Here is a 16511-nt window from a genome sequence, read left to right on the forward strand (position 1 = left end):
GACGGTAAAACGTGTGACAGACAGTTACACGAGTTCGATTGGGGAATAAACACAACGCGTTTCAAATCGTCGGACATCGAACATCGAGCTAGCCTCCGAAGATGTCTAAGTTACTAATCCATCGACAAGAACGCCAGGTGCTTTTTAGCTCACACCAACGAGTGAAAGCTTGTTCGAGTGATATACAATATAAGCAATATACTTACAAGTCCAACAGCATGTGAGGACGTGTTGGGGGAAGTGAGGTAGCCTATGCCGTAAAGCAGTCGAATTTTGTAGTTCTTTTTGTGCGCGGGTGTTACTACCCGAACCCTGAAGTTTAAAAGTACGATTAAAAACTATACAGACCCCGTCAGGCTATGGCAGACATGTCATTCAACCTATTGTAAGTCGATGTACCATCACAAGAGTCTTGGAAATATATTATGAAGGTTGAAAAGTTACCTAGTGCTGCTTTAAGTGGCCTTTATTTTGTTAACACATTATCTGCAAGGCTAGCACAGTTTTTAAAAACTTTGCTTTTATGATTTGAAGGACACATTCATTACTATAAAGCACACTTTTTTTTTTTTTTTTTTTACAAGAGGTCACTTTTCATTGCTATACCTGTGCAAATATTTTTACAAGGACTTGGTGTATAGGACACTTACTGTGCAAAGTTGTTTTTTAGATGTGATCATATACAGAAATGATCTGAATCGTTTTCCCCATCATGTTTTTGACTCTTTATTACAGAAGAAATGATAGACACAGGCAAAGTGATAAACCAGCTGCTCCATCATGTTGGCGCTATGTGCATCCACCAGCTCAACCTGTTAGCAGCCAGCAGTAGTTTACACCTGGGATCCTTCATAGGAAAACAACCCATGGAGGCTTGCCACTTCAGTTCTATATGTGACGTCATGGAGAAGGCCATGGTCAATGGTGACACGTGCATCATCCGATGTATTCTGGTCGTCTTTCAGGTGTGGATATAATTGGTGGGGTTTTGCTAGAATATTTGAATTACATTATAAACACTACAGTATGACTTTGTTACAATATAACTTCCTGCAAAGCTGCTTTGAAATAATGTGTATTGTGAAAAGTGTCATACCTAAATTGTATGTAATACATATGACTTAACTAAAACAATGTAAGTGATGGCCTTTTTGCTATTGGAGATTGAGTTTGTTCATCCGCAGTGAAAAGGTTGACACCCACCTGAAGGAGGAATATTCTCTCTTGTGTTTTCCAGGTGGTGTTCCAGTTTTTTAATCCAAATTCAGAGCAGAACCGGGACTGTGTTAAGCGTTCTGGACTGTTGCTGTGGCAGTTACTTATGGCTCCTCCTGATCAGATAGAACCAGAAATACAAAGAGAAGTGTGTCTTGCCATCAGGTGAATCTCAAAAAAAAAAAAAAAAAAAAAAAAAAAAAATATATATATATATATATATATATATATATATATAATATGGAGGCGGGGAATAATTTGCGGATTCATGCATTCACATATACTAAATGAAGCAAAGGTGTACATTCAAGTTACATTCAAGCTATTTTAAGGCATTAAGAAATTACTTTCACGGGGGAAAAACATTTAAATATGTAATTTTGATTATCAAAAATGGGATTTAAGTGATATAATTTTTGACTGCAAAGGGACTTCAATATATTTTTTAAAAAAATCTTAATTTCTCTTCCAAAGTTGAACAAAATTCTTAAGGGATTTAGTAAAAAAAAAAAAAAAAAAAATTCTTAGTCTGAAAAAATTGTTGTTGAATTTGTGCAACTGGCCTCAATATCTGCAATAACTACAAACCATTTTTCCATTCTTTATTTCTTATTAGCTCAGGTTTAAACACCTTGTACCAGAGCGAATCTGAGTTGAACAACCTGCTCAAATTTGTTTTCACTGAGGGTAAGAATTACAAATAAATACACATCGTACAGAAATCAAGTTTAACTATAAGCCGAGTTATCACTGGCTCACTGTAATTGCACAATTGCATAATGATAAGCAATAGTGCCAGTAATAAATTTTTTTTTTTCTCTGCAGGGGAGAAGAACAGTGGTTTGTCTCAATTACGTGATGTTATATTAAACAACCTTGCTAACCAGTTACAGAAGAACCGCTTTGGTAGTGAGGAGGATGACCACTACAGGTAACAAGTTTCACGGCTCTTTAGATCTGTTCAATACTGTATACTCTACTAGTCATGCATAACACAAAAAATCTACATAATTCTTTTGTGATCGCAACATACAAGTTTCTCCCTTATCTCAACAAAAATGTATTAAATATATATGTTCATATAAAGCAATGTTTTTTACCTTGATGATAGATTGTAAATATCTGTAGATGATATTTGGTTTATATCTGTTTATATCTGCCATTTACACTTTCTCTCATCTTCCCCTGCAGACTGAAAGATGAACTGTTGCAGTGTATCTTGAAGACTGTAGTGCGAGAGTCATGTCTCCTCATCACCAAATGTCAAACCGTTTCCAAGGAAGACCTTCAGAAGCTTCTCTCCACTGTACCTGTATGTGACTTCCACATAAATGCATTTAAACATTTCTTTATAAAGAAACTTTTCGTCGTGACTGGTTACTCTGTATGTAGTTTTTAACTGAATTAATCTTAAACGAGCTCTACAAGCCATTTGTTTTCATATCCCTTGTGAAAAAGAAGTACACTTTAGCATACATTAGCATTAGCAATGTTTAATTGCAATTATAGTAAATGCAATTAGCTGAACTTTAGAGTGATTTTTTTGTATTTATCTTTGTAAGTAATTTCTTAATTACTAGTATTGTTTTGGAAATGGTTAAAGTGTACTGCTGAATGTACTGACAAGCATTTATGGTAAACTAAAATATATTATTTCTGTTGAAAAATGTATTTAAATATATTTGTAATTACACATTTATAATCATTTTGATTGAGTACAAAATTGAGTACAAATTTAGTTCAATTTTACATACAGCAATTTAATAATCAAGTTAGTCAACACATCAACATAATTTGACTTTTTTTAAAGCATTACAATAAGTAATAAAACAATGATTTAAAATGCACTTTTAAAGTAAAACATTTAATTTGTCATTATTACAAAGTGTACTTTTTAAAAGTCTATTTAAGTGTGTTAAGAAACAGTCATGAAAGTCCACTCTCTTTAAGTGGCCTTTGATTTCATTAATATTACATTATCTGGAAGTACTGTTTTTTTTTTTGTTTTTTTTAAGTACAAGTGCACATTCAATGCAATTAAGTGCACTTCTTTTTTACAAGGGAAATCAAACTAAATGAATTAATGAAAAAGATGAGATCAATTATCTTGAGTGCTATTCATTAATTTTCTTGGGATAACTTTAGAATGATAGTTTTTTTTTTCTTGCTAAGAAACATGACTAATTCAAAGTATTTTACCATAACAAACAAATTATTTAACATTTTCCCTTCTGTCCAATTCACACTGAACTGACAGATGCCGACCAATGGCAACAGACACTTTGTTGTGCTTCGTTGGATCAGTGTATTCCCTCTGTCAGTGTCTGTTGGCGTTGGTCGGCACTTGTTTTTTGCCGATTGAACATGTTGAATCAGAATTTGTCAGGTCATGGAATGTCTGAGAAGTGACGTAATGTAATCTGGTGATTGTTCGCATTGGTGGTGTCTCTGTTTTTTTACAAGCACATGATGTTTTAAGGCCAATTAACTGCACCAACAATGTTGTTCTTACTATTCTGTTGTATTGTTTACATTGAAGTTCTTAACAAAGCCATCTTGCTAGTAACAGAATAATTTTCTTGAAAAGCCAATTTTACATGTTTGGTTTGCCGAGTGTTATTTTGGACCCTGTTTATATGGTGCATCTAAATGTATACATTCAATCATAATTTGAAATGGTTGTCTGTATTATTTCATACAATTTATTGAATCACTAATTAACCCACAGCACTTCCACATCAACAGGTAGTGTCACCAAGCTTGCGTTACTTAATGGCTGTGCAGAACCATTTGCTCAGCAACACCATCCTGCTCCACCCTGATGACATTGATGATAGTGACAGCTCCCTACAAGGGGAAACAATGAAGGTACAGGTAAACATCCCCTTTTTAAACCCTATGGTCTCTGATTGGTTAGTGTGGACTAATGACGACAGCTGCTGCATTCATGAAAGATGAAACAAACAGGAATTAAAACAGTTCAATATACTGTGCTCTGTTCTGTAGCTCAAAGTGTGTGTGTGTGTGTGTGTGTGTGTGTGTGTGTGTGTGTGTATATATATATATATATATATATATATATATATATATATATATATATATATATATATAATCATATATAATCTCAAGTAGGGTTAGAAGAACTGTTGCCAAACATATAACATGCTATGCTAGAAACATTATTATTGCATTGATTATTATGTTTCTAGCATGTTATATGTTTGGCAACAGTTCTTCTAACCCTAATTGATGGTGTGTGTAGTTTTTAATTTCTTAAACATTTTTAGTTTCCACGTCGTCAGTAGATCAGGCACTGAACTTTCCACTCCCATCAGTGCTTTTTTGGAATTGCGCTCACGCTTATCTGGCCCTAAATTTCTTAGGTATAGCCTAAGGTAGTTCACCAAAAAATAAAATTATACCATGATTTAAAATTAAAATTATACCATGATTTTTACACAAACACATCACTTCGCTTCAGAAGGCCTTAATTACCCCCCTTGAGACGTATGGCTTACTTTTATGATGGATGGATGCATTTTTTTGGGCTTCAAAATCCAGCCCCCCATTCACTCCCATTACAAAGCTTGGAAGAGACAGGATATTTTAAATGTATCTCTGATTGTGTTCGTCTGAAAAAAGATACACCTAGGATGGCTTGAGGGTGAGTAAATCATGGTATACAGGTGAACTATCCCTTTAACACACTTAAGTACACTTTTAAAAAGTACAAATGTGTAATTACAAATGTATTTAAATTCACGACAAGTTTCAATAGAAATGACATTAAAGTGCTTGTAAGTACATTCAGCAGAATATATTTCAAAGACAATATAAGTAAATATGAAATTACTAAAGCATTCTAAAGTTCAGCTAATTGCATTTATTATTATACATTTATTATTTATTATCTATAATACTTATTTAATTTTAATTAAATTGTATGAATGTATTTTAATTACATTCAGTTAACATTCACACAGAACGCGTTTTTGCTTTGAAAAATGCAAGACGTGGGCAGTCGAATGGGGAAAAAAACGCATACGTGTTTTTTTAAAAAGTTTAACTTATTTTAACTTGAACGACGCATTTTTAGAATGTCGTGTCATGCTCGAGACGCTGCAAAAGACGCAAGATGGGAGCGCAACGGTTATACTCGTCCGTCTAACGCGTGATTACATCGATAATCAGTGGAAAAATAGCGCATTGGAATGGAAAAACGTGTTCTGTGTGAATGTATATTGTTTTTAAGTATATTATTTCTGTAATACGTGAAAGTATGCTAAAGTCTACTTCTTTTTCACAAGGGTTCTGTACCAGCTTTAGATGTTCTCAAAGAAATGTGTGTGTTGAATGTGCGTGTTCCCCTCAGGAGTTGCAGACGAGCATCTTATCACTTGCCTCGAAGATCCTGGTTGGGTGTGATGAGGTTCTGGAGACCCTTCAGCAAGTCACCAGCTCCCTTATCAACAGCAACATCAGTGATCGAGAGACCAGGTGCATTACAATATTAGATATTTTTGATGATGTTTTATTTGTATGTTGTACATGTAATTAAATGCTTTCTTTTACTTATCTTTTTTTTAATGTGAAGACTGAGAGGACTAGAGCAGGTAACGAAGGCCACAATGTTGGGTCACTTGCTACCGGTTCTGTTGACTTCACTGATGCACCCAAACCTACAAACCCTCACACTAGCTGATGCTCTCATGCCACAGCTAGTCCAACTGGTCCTCTATACTAGTCAGGTGTGTATATGTGATTGTTGGATGGAAGAGCACGGTGATATAGCTAAAAAGATGTATTTTTCTTCATTTGGACAATATTTGATATACATAGCATCTCAATATTTATGTATTTGCTCTCAAATAGCATAGAAATCTAAACACTCTATTGCTAGTATCGGACAAAATATTTTAGCATTCTCATACAGGCTTTAAGAAAAGTAATGGTCAAATAAAGAGCTAATAATCCAAAAATTATCAGAGCTGGTTAATGTTATAACACCAGCCAAATAATAGTGAATATATTGTAAATATTAAATATATTAACCAGCTCTAATCGATGCACACAAATGTCAATATTTTACACTATCACCAAGGCTGCATATATATATAATGTTAATGACACATTAATGTGTGTTAAGTACATTTGTAGATCAAAATAATAAATCATAAACCGTTGGTATTGTTAACATTGACTGCTCTGAATCTGTCTATCTAACAGACCGCTTTGCTGCTGAAGACACATTCACCATTATTTTCTGAGGATTCCTCGCTAAATCAAGGCCCCAATCCACCCTCATTAAGTGATGGGTAAAAATGCTTTTTTCTATCTATCCTTGAAACTATTGGACAAAAACCTTTAGATTACTCAAACACAAAATTATGTTGTATTTAATTCAGTTTCCAGATTCTGGAAGAGAGAGAGGAGCCAGGTTTTTTGACCGGCCTGAAGATCCCTGCCCCATGGGCTGCTGGGAAAACAGTGGAAACTGTTCATCCAGTGCGGGACAACTACAAATTTAAAGATACAGTGCACATACCTGGTGCGCGCTGTCTCTACCTCCGTTTTGACCCTCGCTGCTCCTCCCAGTATGACTATGACAAGGTTTGAACTTTTGATTCTGTGAAACTTCTGTTCTCATTCATAGTGGAATGAAAGTGAATATGCATATGCTCATAAACTCTCGTTATTCAGCTGGTGATTTATGCCGGGCCCAACACAAATAGTCGAAAAGTGAGTGAGTATGGAGGCAACACCATGGGTTATGGGAGCCGTAGTGTCTTGGGAACTGGATGGCCCAAAGATCTTGTCAAGGTGAGGAAAAGCACTCTCCATAACATCAGACAGTGTTCAAGAATAAAGATGAGCTGGATAAAAACATAAAATAATGTGTTAACTTGTAATAACATATTTTTGAATAATTTTTTTCTTGATACATGGCAAAACTGGTATATAATCTAATTCATGTGTGATTATTCATGCTCTTGATGAAGGGAATATAATTTGAATGTTGTCAATTTAAAATTCAAACCTCCATACACAGATCTGTTTGCTAAAATGTCTTAGCCGATTTTGATAAAGTAACGTTGAGCATTGCTTTTATATTTAAAGAAAAAAAAACACACTTTTAATTAAGATTTTTAACACTTTTGAGATTTGAATCAATAGAAATGCTTCAACAATCTTAAATGCAATGAAAAGCTTTTTTTTTATGACAATAAAAGCATGACGCATCAAATGTGGTACATATTTTTTTTTTTACAAATTTTGCCTAAAGGTCCAATAGATGGATAAAATGGTGTGCTTAAAAAATATTAAGACACCAGAGTGCACATTCAATATTCGCAAACAATCTTCAGATTTTTAATACACTTTTAACCGTATGTTTTTTCAGGTGGAAGGAGATACTGTGACATTCTCTTTTGAGATGAGGAGTGGACGTGAGCACAATACCCCAGATAAAGCCATGTGGGGTTTCTCATGCACTGTCCGAGCACAGGTACTAACTTAAGACTTTACATAAGCCTTTAAATAGATCCCAATCATAAAATTCACAGAGAAAATTTTAAATACTCATTAGACGTTCATTGACTTTGCTCATCTAACGTGTTTTCCTACAAATGTCTTGGTTGCAGGGTTATAGTTGTATACTAAAACGTAGATTAAAACTGTTAACTTTATACATTATTTCAGACACAGGTCCATATCAATAAAAAATGCACAAACATGTATTTAAAAAGCAGCAAACATATAATTTAAAAGTATAATTTACATTGCTCTAAATATTTGTTTCCATTTTATGAAATTGTTACGAAAAGATTGTAAACTGAAATTAAATACTAAACAAAAGTGTTATTGATATTGAATGCACAGACTTGAGTTAATTTTGTGGACATTCTCATAATTTTGTAAAATTCTCAACTCCGCAAGTGATTGATAAACCAAATGACAGTGGCATGAACTGCATTTTTTATATCTATGTAATGCGAATCTGTCTGTGTTTTTGTTTTGTTTTTATACCATTGCCTGTATAGTTATTTTATGTGCTGGTGAGCCAAAGACAATTTTCCACCTTGGTGGACAATAATGACACATAATGTGGAGCAAAAGCATTGCAGACACCAACTAATGCTAACCTGAAGTCTAAAGGAAATTTTAAAATAAATCCACTGAAATGGCAAAACTTTAATTACCTTTCTTGGCTTTACTTCTAATTATGTTGATTTCAGGAGTCGTCCGAGGATGTGTCCGGCGGGCTGCCCTTCCTGGCTGATCTGGCTCTGGGTTTATCAGTGCTGGCCTGCGCTATGCTACGCATCCTCTATAATGGCCCTGATATCACACGAGAGGAGGAGGCCTGCCATGACCTTCTCTGCTCCAAACTACTGCAGAGGTGTGCTGATTATGTCAGGTTTGGTGCAGGACATGAGGACCCAAATGCAGAGATGCACTTCAGCAATCCTTATTTATCTTTATTTACATAGAAAATTAAACAAAAAGCACAGTGTAAAATAACTAATTTTCCTATTTGAATGCATTTACAGAAAAGTAAAAAAAAAAAAAACTTTGATTGGAAAGTTCAAAAGAACAGCATTTATTTGAAATATAAATCTTCTGTAACATTAATTATCAATGTCTTTACTGTCACTTTTGATCAAATGAATGTGTCATTGCTGAATAAAAGTATTAATTTCTTTTTTAAAAGCCTTCTTATACACAAAAAAGTTGCTGCCTTATTTTTAAGTTCAACCAACTTGGGTGTTTAAGTCATTTCAACTTGAATTACATTCAGCTGATTTAAAAAAAAAAATCTTGTATAACTTATATAAAAAAAGTTGAAAATTGCTTAACTTATTTTGATGAGTTAAAGCAATGTAAAACATGTTGTCATAACTTATTGATCATAGTGTATTTGGTTCTTATATTTTTTGCTTCTTGTTCCTGTTCTCTGTAAGGTGTCAGTGGCAAGTGGAGGCTAATGGTGCGATATCTCCTGCTCTCACGCCATCTCCGTCTCCCCTGCCGTTAACCATTGATGAGGAGAGAGAGTTCACCTATCCTTCAGACATCCTCGTCCCACCTCCAGGCCCAATGCCCGGGGCTTGCTGTGAGCTGCCCCGCATCCACTTACCTCAGGGCATTATGGGCCGCCTGAGGGAGCTATCTGGAAGAGCCCGGCCTCAGTTTCGCCCCAGCATCAAGTAAGCACATGATAGGGAGTTTACCTATTAGTGGAATGCAATTACGTTAGAAGAACATTTAACCTTAATCATAAATGCTTAAAAATATAAACAAAACACTTTACAAATTGACTAATACATGGACATATTTAAATGTTTCATTTATTTTGTTTAAAAATGTACTTGTACAATTAAAAAATATATACTTAATTTGTTGCTTCCATGTGATCAACTACAAAGTGTGTGTGTATGTATGTATGTGTGTATTCAATAATTTTAAATGCGTTGGTACATTTGTTCCATCTGTGAAGATTAGTTAATGCTTTAAGCAAAAATGAACTAACAGTGACCAATATATATTTTTTACAGCATTGGTTAATGTTAGCTAAAAAATACAATTGTTCATTGTTTGTGCATGCTAATTCACAGTGTTTAACTAATGTTATGAGTAGTGTTGTTTTTGGCGGCCTGTTTTAATTTTAGTTTTAGTCTAGTCTTTGTGTCAAGCTGTCGGTTTAGTTTTTATTAGTTTTAGTCACATACTCTTTTTTTTTTTTGTTTTAATCTAGTCAAGTTTTAGTCTATGAAAACTGATGACATTTTAGTCTAGTTTTAGTCGACGAAAACTGATGACATTTTACTAGTTTTAGTCGACGAAAACTGATGACATTTTAGTCTAGTTTTAGTCAATGAAAATTGTATTTTATTCTCTATTTAGTAATGCAATTCTATTTAACCCAGTCAATATAGTATTTCAAACAAGGTTATCTTATTATATTTAGGGCTGTCTGTGACGGTGGCAGTTTTTTACCACCGCGGTGGTAATGGACCAACTACCGGCGGTGGTTGGGGGGTTGTTTAAAAAATAAAAACTCATTTTATATTTCCACACAAAAACGTGTGATATATCCTACCACTCTTTTCTGATATCTTCATGTTTTCTACTTGATGTAAAATTGTCTGAAGAGCGAATTTTGTCCTACACAAGGGCAAGATATTTAGGCTATGTTTGATATTGCGCTGCCAGAGAAAGTGAAACTAAAAATCACCTGCGTGTGTGAAACGCGCTTTACAACAAAACTTGACGTGCCTTACCATGTCTAATAACAAGCACAAACTGTTAAAAAGAATTTGACATGCAAGTACAAATGTAGGCTATCTGTCCTACAGCGTTTTTCTACTTTACCACAGTAAAGAATACGAATATAATAGGCCTAATTAAACATTTACATTTAGTCATTTAGCAGACGCTTTTATCCAAAGCGACATACAAATTAGGACTAAATTAAGTGAGTCATCATGAGGAGGCAAAAACAACGCAAGAAGTGCTCAAAATACAAAGTTCAGGCATTATTCAGAGTAGCATAAGCCCGATAAGTGAGGTTTTAAAGGGAAATTTTTTTTTATTTTTTTTATGAGGTTAAGTGCTCACGGAAGAGAAGAGTTTTCAGCTGTCTCTTGAATGTTGTCAGGGATTCTGCATTCCGGATGAGGGTGGGGAGCGCATTCCACCAGCATGGAACTGTGAATGAGAATGTTCTGGAAAGTGATTTTGTGGCTCTCTGTGATGGAACCACGAGACGTCGCTCGTTGACCGATCGTAGGCTTCTTGTAGGGATGTAGAAGCCTACGATCGGCTAATCGGCTAATTAAAAGCGTACGATCTTAGCTAATTAAGCGTATAATCGTTGGCTAATTAACGATCGTAGCTAATTAAGCCTACGATCGGCTAATTAAAAGCGAACCAATGAAGAAACGTTTATAATCCCTTTAGAAAATGGATGAGTGTGTGAAGATTTGGGAAAAGAAACAAGAGATTCCATGCAGGGATGAGTCACGATTTTTGAATATTCGATTAGTTTATTTAATTATAGAATATCTAATAGGTTGTGCGATTATTCTCTAAAATAAAATCTCCATGTTCTGGTGCTGATGTGGTGACGCGTTCATGTAACCAGATGGTGACGCTGCCAACACACATAACAGCTGTCACAAAGAACCAGCAAAAGTAATGATTATGAATGTGTCAAATATATGAATGAGACATTTTAATGGAATAACTAATGGAATAATATTGTTAAATTCGCTGATAATCGGGTGACCAGATCGCAAACCAGAATTTAAAGCCTACAAAGCTATGGGTTCACGCACAACTCTCTCATTCGTCGTGACGTTATAACATTTCGTCTCGTCTCGTTTTGGTCAACGAAAATGAAGACAATATTGCATTATACATTTATTTTAGTCATCGTCAAATGACCAGCATTTATGTTGCGTCTCATCTCGTTTTCGTCAGGTGATAAAGGTTCGTTGACGACAATATTTCGTCATAATTTTCGTTGACGAAAGCAACACTAGTTATGAGATGTAACTTTTAATTAAAAAAAAAATATTAGTAAGTGTTCAAAATTAACATTACTTAAAATTAAGAAGTGTTGTACAATTATTGTTCTTTTTTTCTATATTAGTTTAGGTTCATTAATGTAGTTAGTTAAAGTTAACAAATCGAACCTTTTAAAGTCTATTTGTGTCATGATTTATTTGCATTTTTGGTTTCAAATAAGTAGTATTTTATTTTAGTTTGATATATATATATTTTTTTTTCTTTTTACACCTTTTTGACCTTTTTGGCAGCAAACCACAACATTATGATTTCTTGCATCAGAAGTATAGAATAATAGTTGATTAATCTTATGTTTATTCTGTTCTCAGAGAGGTGATCCGTCCTGATGTGATGGAGGAAGTGATCGTGTCGTGTGTAATAAAGCACTTGGGCCTGGTAGATGCGCTGCAGTCACTGGTGAACTTCCAGTACAGAGAAGTGCACAGAGAGGAACACAATCTGCTCTGCAAAATCATGGCCGAGACATTCAAGAAGATCAATGCAATGGAAAGACAGTTACAAGTATGTGTTACAAGTAGCCACAGATGTAGGGCTTTGCATACACATATTGTGTGATGCTGTTGAAGAGTAACACTATATTCTGTGTCTGTGTTTGTTTCAGAGTGTAGCTGAATTGGAGCAGAAGTGGCAGAATGAAGTAGATGAAGCTCAACAGGGAAAACTTGAGAACAACTCCCCCTTCTTCCACGACTATCACTTCTTTGAGGTAAGTAATGTGAGATGTACTGTGAACTGAATGTAATGTTTTCAGACACTTGATTGCATTATTTGCAATTAAATTGCATTTTTTTATAGTTTACATAACATTTTCTTAAATGAACTAGAATAATTTCATAATTTCTCTATTTTTCTGAAATATGGTTGTGCATGATAAATAAAAATGTTATGAGCACAATTTGTACCTTACCTTACATAAAAGCAAAAGTGTGGTCTAGAGATGCACCGGTCGACCGGCCATAAATCGAAACAGGACGTTTTATGCTCCAAACACACGATCGTCAACCACATATTTGGTTATTCCAGACTTGCCCACAAACTGCACTGCAGTATTTAAAGTCTGTGAACAGGATGTTAACACAGGCCAGAGACATCACAAGTAGCTCTGGGACACAAAGAAGAGATGCATCAGCACAGAAAATACTGTACCAGGCGCAGAAACTCTTCGCGATGCTCGAAATATTAGAAAAAAAAAAAAAATATTGCATTGTGAGCGGGGGTTTATATAAATGTATCTCGGAAGGGAACTGAACTTTCAATGTAATTTTCTTTTCCTCTTACGTTAGTTTTGCACTCCAGGCACAGCTTCACAATAGGCATACAAAATATGTAATAAATATTTAATATGAAGTGAATAGAAGCAAATTTTCCTAGGTCGGACATCTCTTTTACCCACTGCTGTATTTACTTGGTACACCAGGGTACTTCAGATAATACCATGATATTTCGACAAATGTTAAATTGGCATAATTAGCTCAAAATTCACCATTACAAGAGCAACCTAGCTAGAAGAACATTTCTGAAATAAAAGGTATTCTTTGCATGACAAATAAGAAAGCTTCTGGTTGTAGTGTGTCCTTAAAGTTCTTTGTTCCACTGCATTTAGTTTTTATTTGATCTGATCATCACCAATGATTACTAAGTGTAATCTTCCAAAATCGCTAGTTTCTTTAAAGAACAATACCAACATTTGTAGTGGAACAGCTGCAGGAAGTGTAGGCATTGACAAACTGTATGCAGTGGTTTGTTTCCACTTATATCGTAGCCAGATTAAGTAGAAAATTGATTTAATTTGGCGTGTCTTGTGGCTCACAGAACAAAATGAAGGAGCTGGAACTTCTGTGTTCGCTCAAGGAGGTTCCTCTGGACTGCACAGATCCAGAAAATGCAGTGATGGCTTTGAGGTATGACACCCATTCATCATAGAATCCTGTTCCCACAAAAATATGAAGCAGCACAACTGTTTTCAACATTGATAATAATAAGAAATGTTTCTTGAGCAGCAAATTAGAGTGATTTCTGAAGGATCACGTGACACTAAAGACTATAGTAACGATGGTGAAAATCACAGGATTAAATTACATTTTCAAATAGAAACATTTATTTGTAAAGCACAAATTAAACCAACTTACCAACTTGCCAACTTGTGTACTTATGAAACTATTGCCTGTATTTTGTTTTGGACAGAGAGAAGTTTTTCCATGAGGTTAATGCCGTGCAGCAGCAAAGAAGCTCCGTTCCACTGGCTAAAACCAAAGCGCTTGTGAAGAGCTTGATAAACCGCTCTGAACTGCTGCTACATGTTACAATAGCACCACAATGCAAGAGTCTGTCTACAACACCAACAAGCACACCAGGTTATTTCTGCACGCATTTACACATGCACACACTTGCATAAGCTTATAAATGCGCTTAACAGCCCTTTTAACTTGTCCTTCTTACAGCCTGTAAGTCAGTATCGGACGCTAAATCGATGGCTCCTATAGTGAAGCAGCCTGTGTTCCTGCGCAGTATGTCCGCTCCCTCAGATTTGGAAATGATTGCCAACAGTGATGTGGAGTTTACACATGGAGCACAAAGGTACCTCTGTGACAGCAGAAGCATCAAATAACAGTTATAAAACGAAGAGGTTCAACTCTCTGATTTGTAAAATTGCCAATGTGTGCACACCTGTAAGCACATATTAGTTGAATTTTTATATAAATGTTTGAATATTTGGCAACCACAGACAGCCTACGTTCAGAATAATAAACTACATTACAGTTGTTTATTATTAAAGCTGAACTCTTTTATTTATTAATGCATTTATTTATGTATTTATTTATTTATTGTGTAATGGTTCAAATTGCTCGGTTTGTATCACGGTTTTAGGTTCACGGTTTCGTTACAGTTCGGTATGTGCTATGTTCAGGGATAAAAGGGCCACTGTCAAATAAAAATAAAGAAAAAAGGAACAAATGATCTAACTACCAGCAACCGCACAAATAAATACAAGAGAGCAAAGATATAAATAAAATAAACGGTGCTTTTCAAGTAGGTCTAACATTAGTTTTCAGGTACAGAAAATGAATAAAGTAATAAATTGTAAAATAACATTGCATGAATTATTAGCACTGTATGAATTAAAGATTAATCCTTATTAAAGTTACAAAAGCTATTCAATCAAGAACAGTGGGTGATTTCCATGTCTTTTGTTGTTTGATTAACATTAAAAACACAGACAGTAGCAGGAATATTAGGCTGCTGTCACTTTAAGACATAATGCACAGATCCAAAATACTGATACGGTTACATCTTTCTCAACTGTACAAGTTCACTTAATGCATGACAGACTATGTCTCCTAGTATACTCATTAAGACGGGCATGTTGACACAATTTTTGTGTGAATTTATCCATTGAAACACTAGACTTAAAAGACGACTCAATATTTGTGCGCTGTCTGAGACGTGCGCGCTTTGGATGAGTGCCCACACACAAATCTTCTCACAGCACCTGTGAGTTCACTTTCGTGTCTTGCTCTTGAATGTTTAAATTGGCAAGGCTTAAATGAGTTTAGTTTAAACATGGATAGCAACATGTGCTGTTTAGGTCTTGCTTGCGCTTGTGCTCTATCAACACCTGAATTGAATAAAAAGTTTACAAAGAGTGAGCGTTTTGTTCACGTTTTGTTCATCAAATTTGAGATGAACCGTGGTGCAAGTGCATGCCGAATCGTGGGTGGAGAACGGTATGACTCAACTTTTTTACAGAGAACCGTTACACCCCAATATATGTATATGTGTGTATACATATATATATGGTTAAAGTTTATATTATGGTAAAGGTTTTACAAATTGTAGTAACTAATTGTCTGTCTAGGAGGCGCATCAACCCATCCAGTCACCGGAGCAGCTCTTTTACTCTACTACAGTCATTGGTCATTGAAGACAGCAAGGACAAGCCCACGTACAGCGTGCTCCTGGGACAGCTGTTTGCCTTCATAGGAACAACACCTGATCAAACTGTAAGATCAGACACATGCAGCAGGACACTTGTCAAACATCAACTGTAGCCATTCAGTGCTCTTCACTTGCAATGTTTCTAAACTGAGTCTTATGCCTGCAGGTGTCCAGCACCAGCTTTCTGTCAGCAGCTCAGACACGCTGGAGGAGAGGTCGCACGAGGAAGCAGGCTCTGGTTCACATGAGAGAGCTGCTCACCGCTGCTGTTCGGGTGGGAGGGGTCACACATCTGGTCGGCCCAGTTACCATGGTGCTGCAGGGTGGACCAAGGTACATTTTAAACTGGTTTAACCTCAGGTTGCTGCCAAACTACTGTTCAAACTTTGGGGTCATTAAGAATTTTCTAAGAAATCAGTACTTTAATTCAGCAATGATGCATTCATTTATAAATACTGTTATAAAACATTTTTAGTTAAATAAATGCTGTTCTTTTGAACATCCCAAAAAAAAACCATCCTGAAATAATCGCATCACAATTTCCACAAAAATATGCAAAAACAATTTTTTTGTGAAAAAATACAATTTAAAAGAACATTTTCTATTGTAATATATGTTCAAATGTAATTTATTCCTGCGATACAAAGCTGAATTTTCAGCATCATTACTCCAATCTTCAGTGTTACATGATTCTTTAGAAATCATTATAATATGCTGATTTGCTGCTCAAGAATCATTTTTTATTATTATCAATGTTGTAAAGAGTTGTT

General features: G+C 35.2%; 1 protein-coding gene across 4 annotated transcripts in view; it reads left to right on the forward strand.

Annotated features, from left to right (window-relative positions):
* Nucleotides 1-16511, forward strand: part of hectd4 (HECT domain E3 ubiquitin protein ligase 4) — a 97693-nt gene that overhangs the window by 31403 nt on the left and 49779 nt on the right. For all 4 annotated transcript variants that reach the window (XM_081391719.1, XM_081391720.1, XM_081391721.1 and 1 more), the window contains exons 12-32: nt 736-965; nt 1238-1380; nt 1832-1902; nt 2041-2146; nt 2407-2527; nt 3961-4089; nt 5588-5712; nt 5810-5963; nt 6442-6530; nt 6621-6825; nt 6916-7035; nt 7616-7720; nt 8451-8614; nt 9177-9422; nt 12114-12306; nt 12407-12511; nt 13618-13706; nt 13990-14159; nt 14247-14382; nt 15662-15806; nt 15908-16074. In XM_081391719.1, coding sequence (XP_081247845.1) covers nt 736-965; nt 1238-1380; nt 1832-1902; nt 2041-2146; nt 2407-2527; nt 3961-4089; nt 5588-5712; nt 5810-5963; nt 6442-6530; nt 6621-6825; nt 6916-7035; nt 7616-7720; nt 8451-8614; nt 9177-9422; nt 12114-12306; nt 12407-12511; nt 13618-13706; nt 13990-14159; nt 14247-14382; nt 15662-15806; nt 15908-16074 — 3013 coding nt within the window. The remainder of the gene's footprint in view (nt 1-735; nt 966-1237; nt 1381-1831; nt 1903-2040; nt 2147-2406; nt 2528-3960; nt 4090-5587; nt 5713-5809; nt 5964-6441; nt 6531-6620; nt 6826-6915; nt 7036-7615; nt 7721-8450; nt 8615-9176; nt 9423-12113; nt 12307-12406; nt 12512-13617; nt 13707-13989; nt 14160-14246; nt 14383-15661; nt 15807-15907; nt 16075-16511) is intronic.

The sequence above is a fragment of the Scardinius erythrophthalmus genome (assembly GCF_964197995.2).
Source record: "Scardinius erythrophthalmus genome assembly, chromosome: 2".
Taxonomy (NCBI): domain Eukaryota; kingdom Metazoa; phylum Chordata; class Actinopteri; order Cypriniformes; family Leuciscidae; genus Scardinius; species Scardinius erythrophthalmus.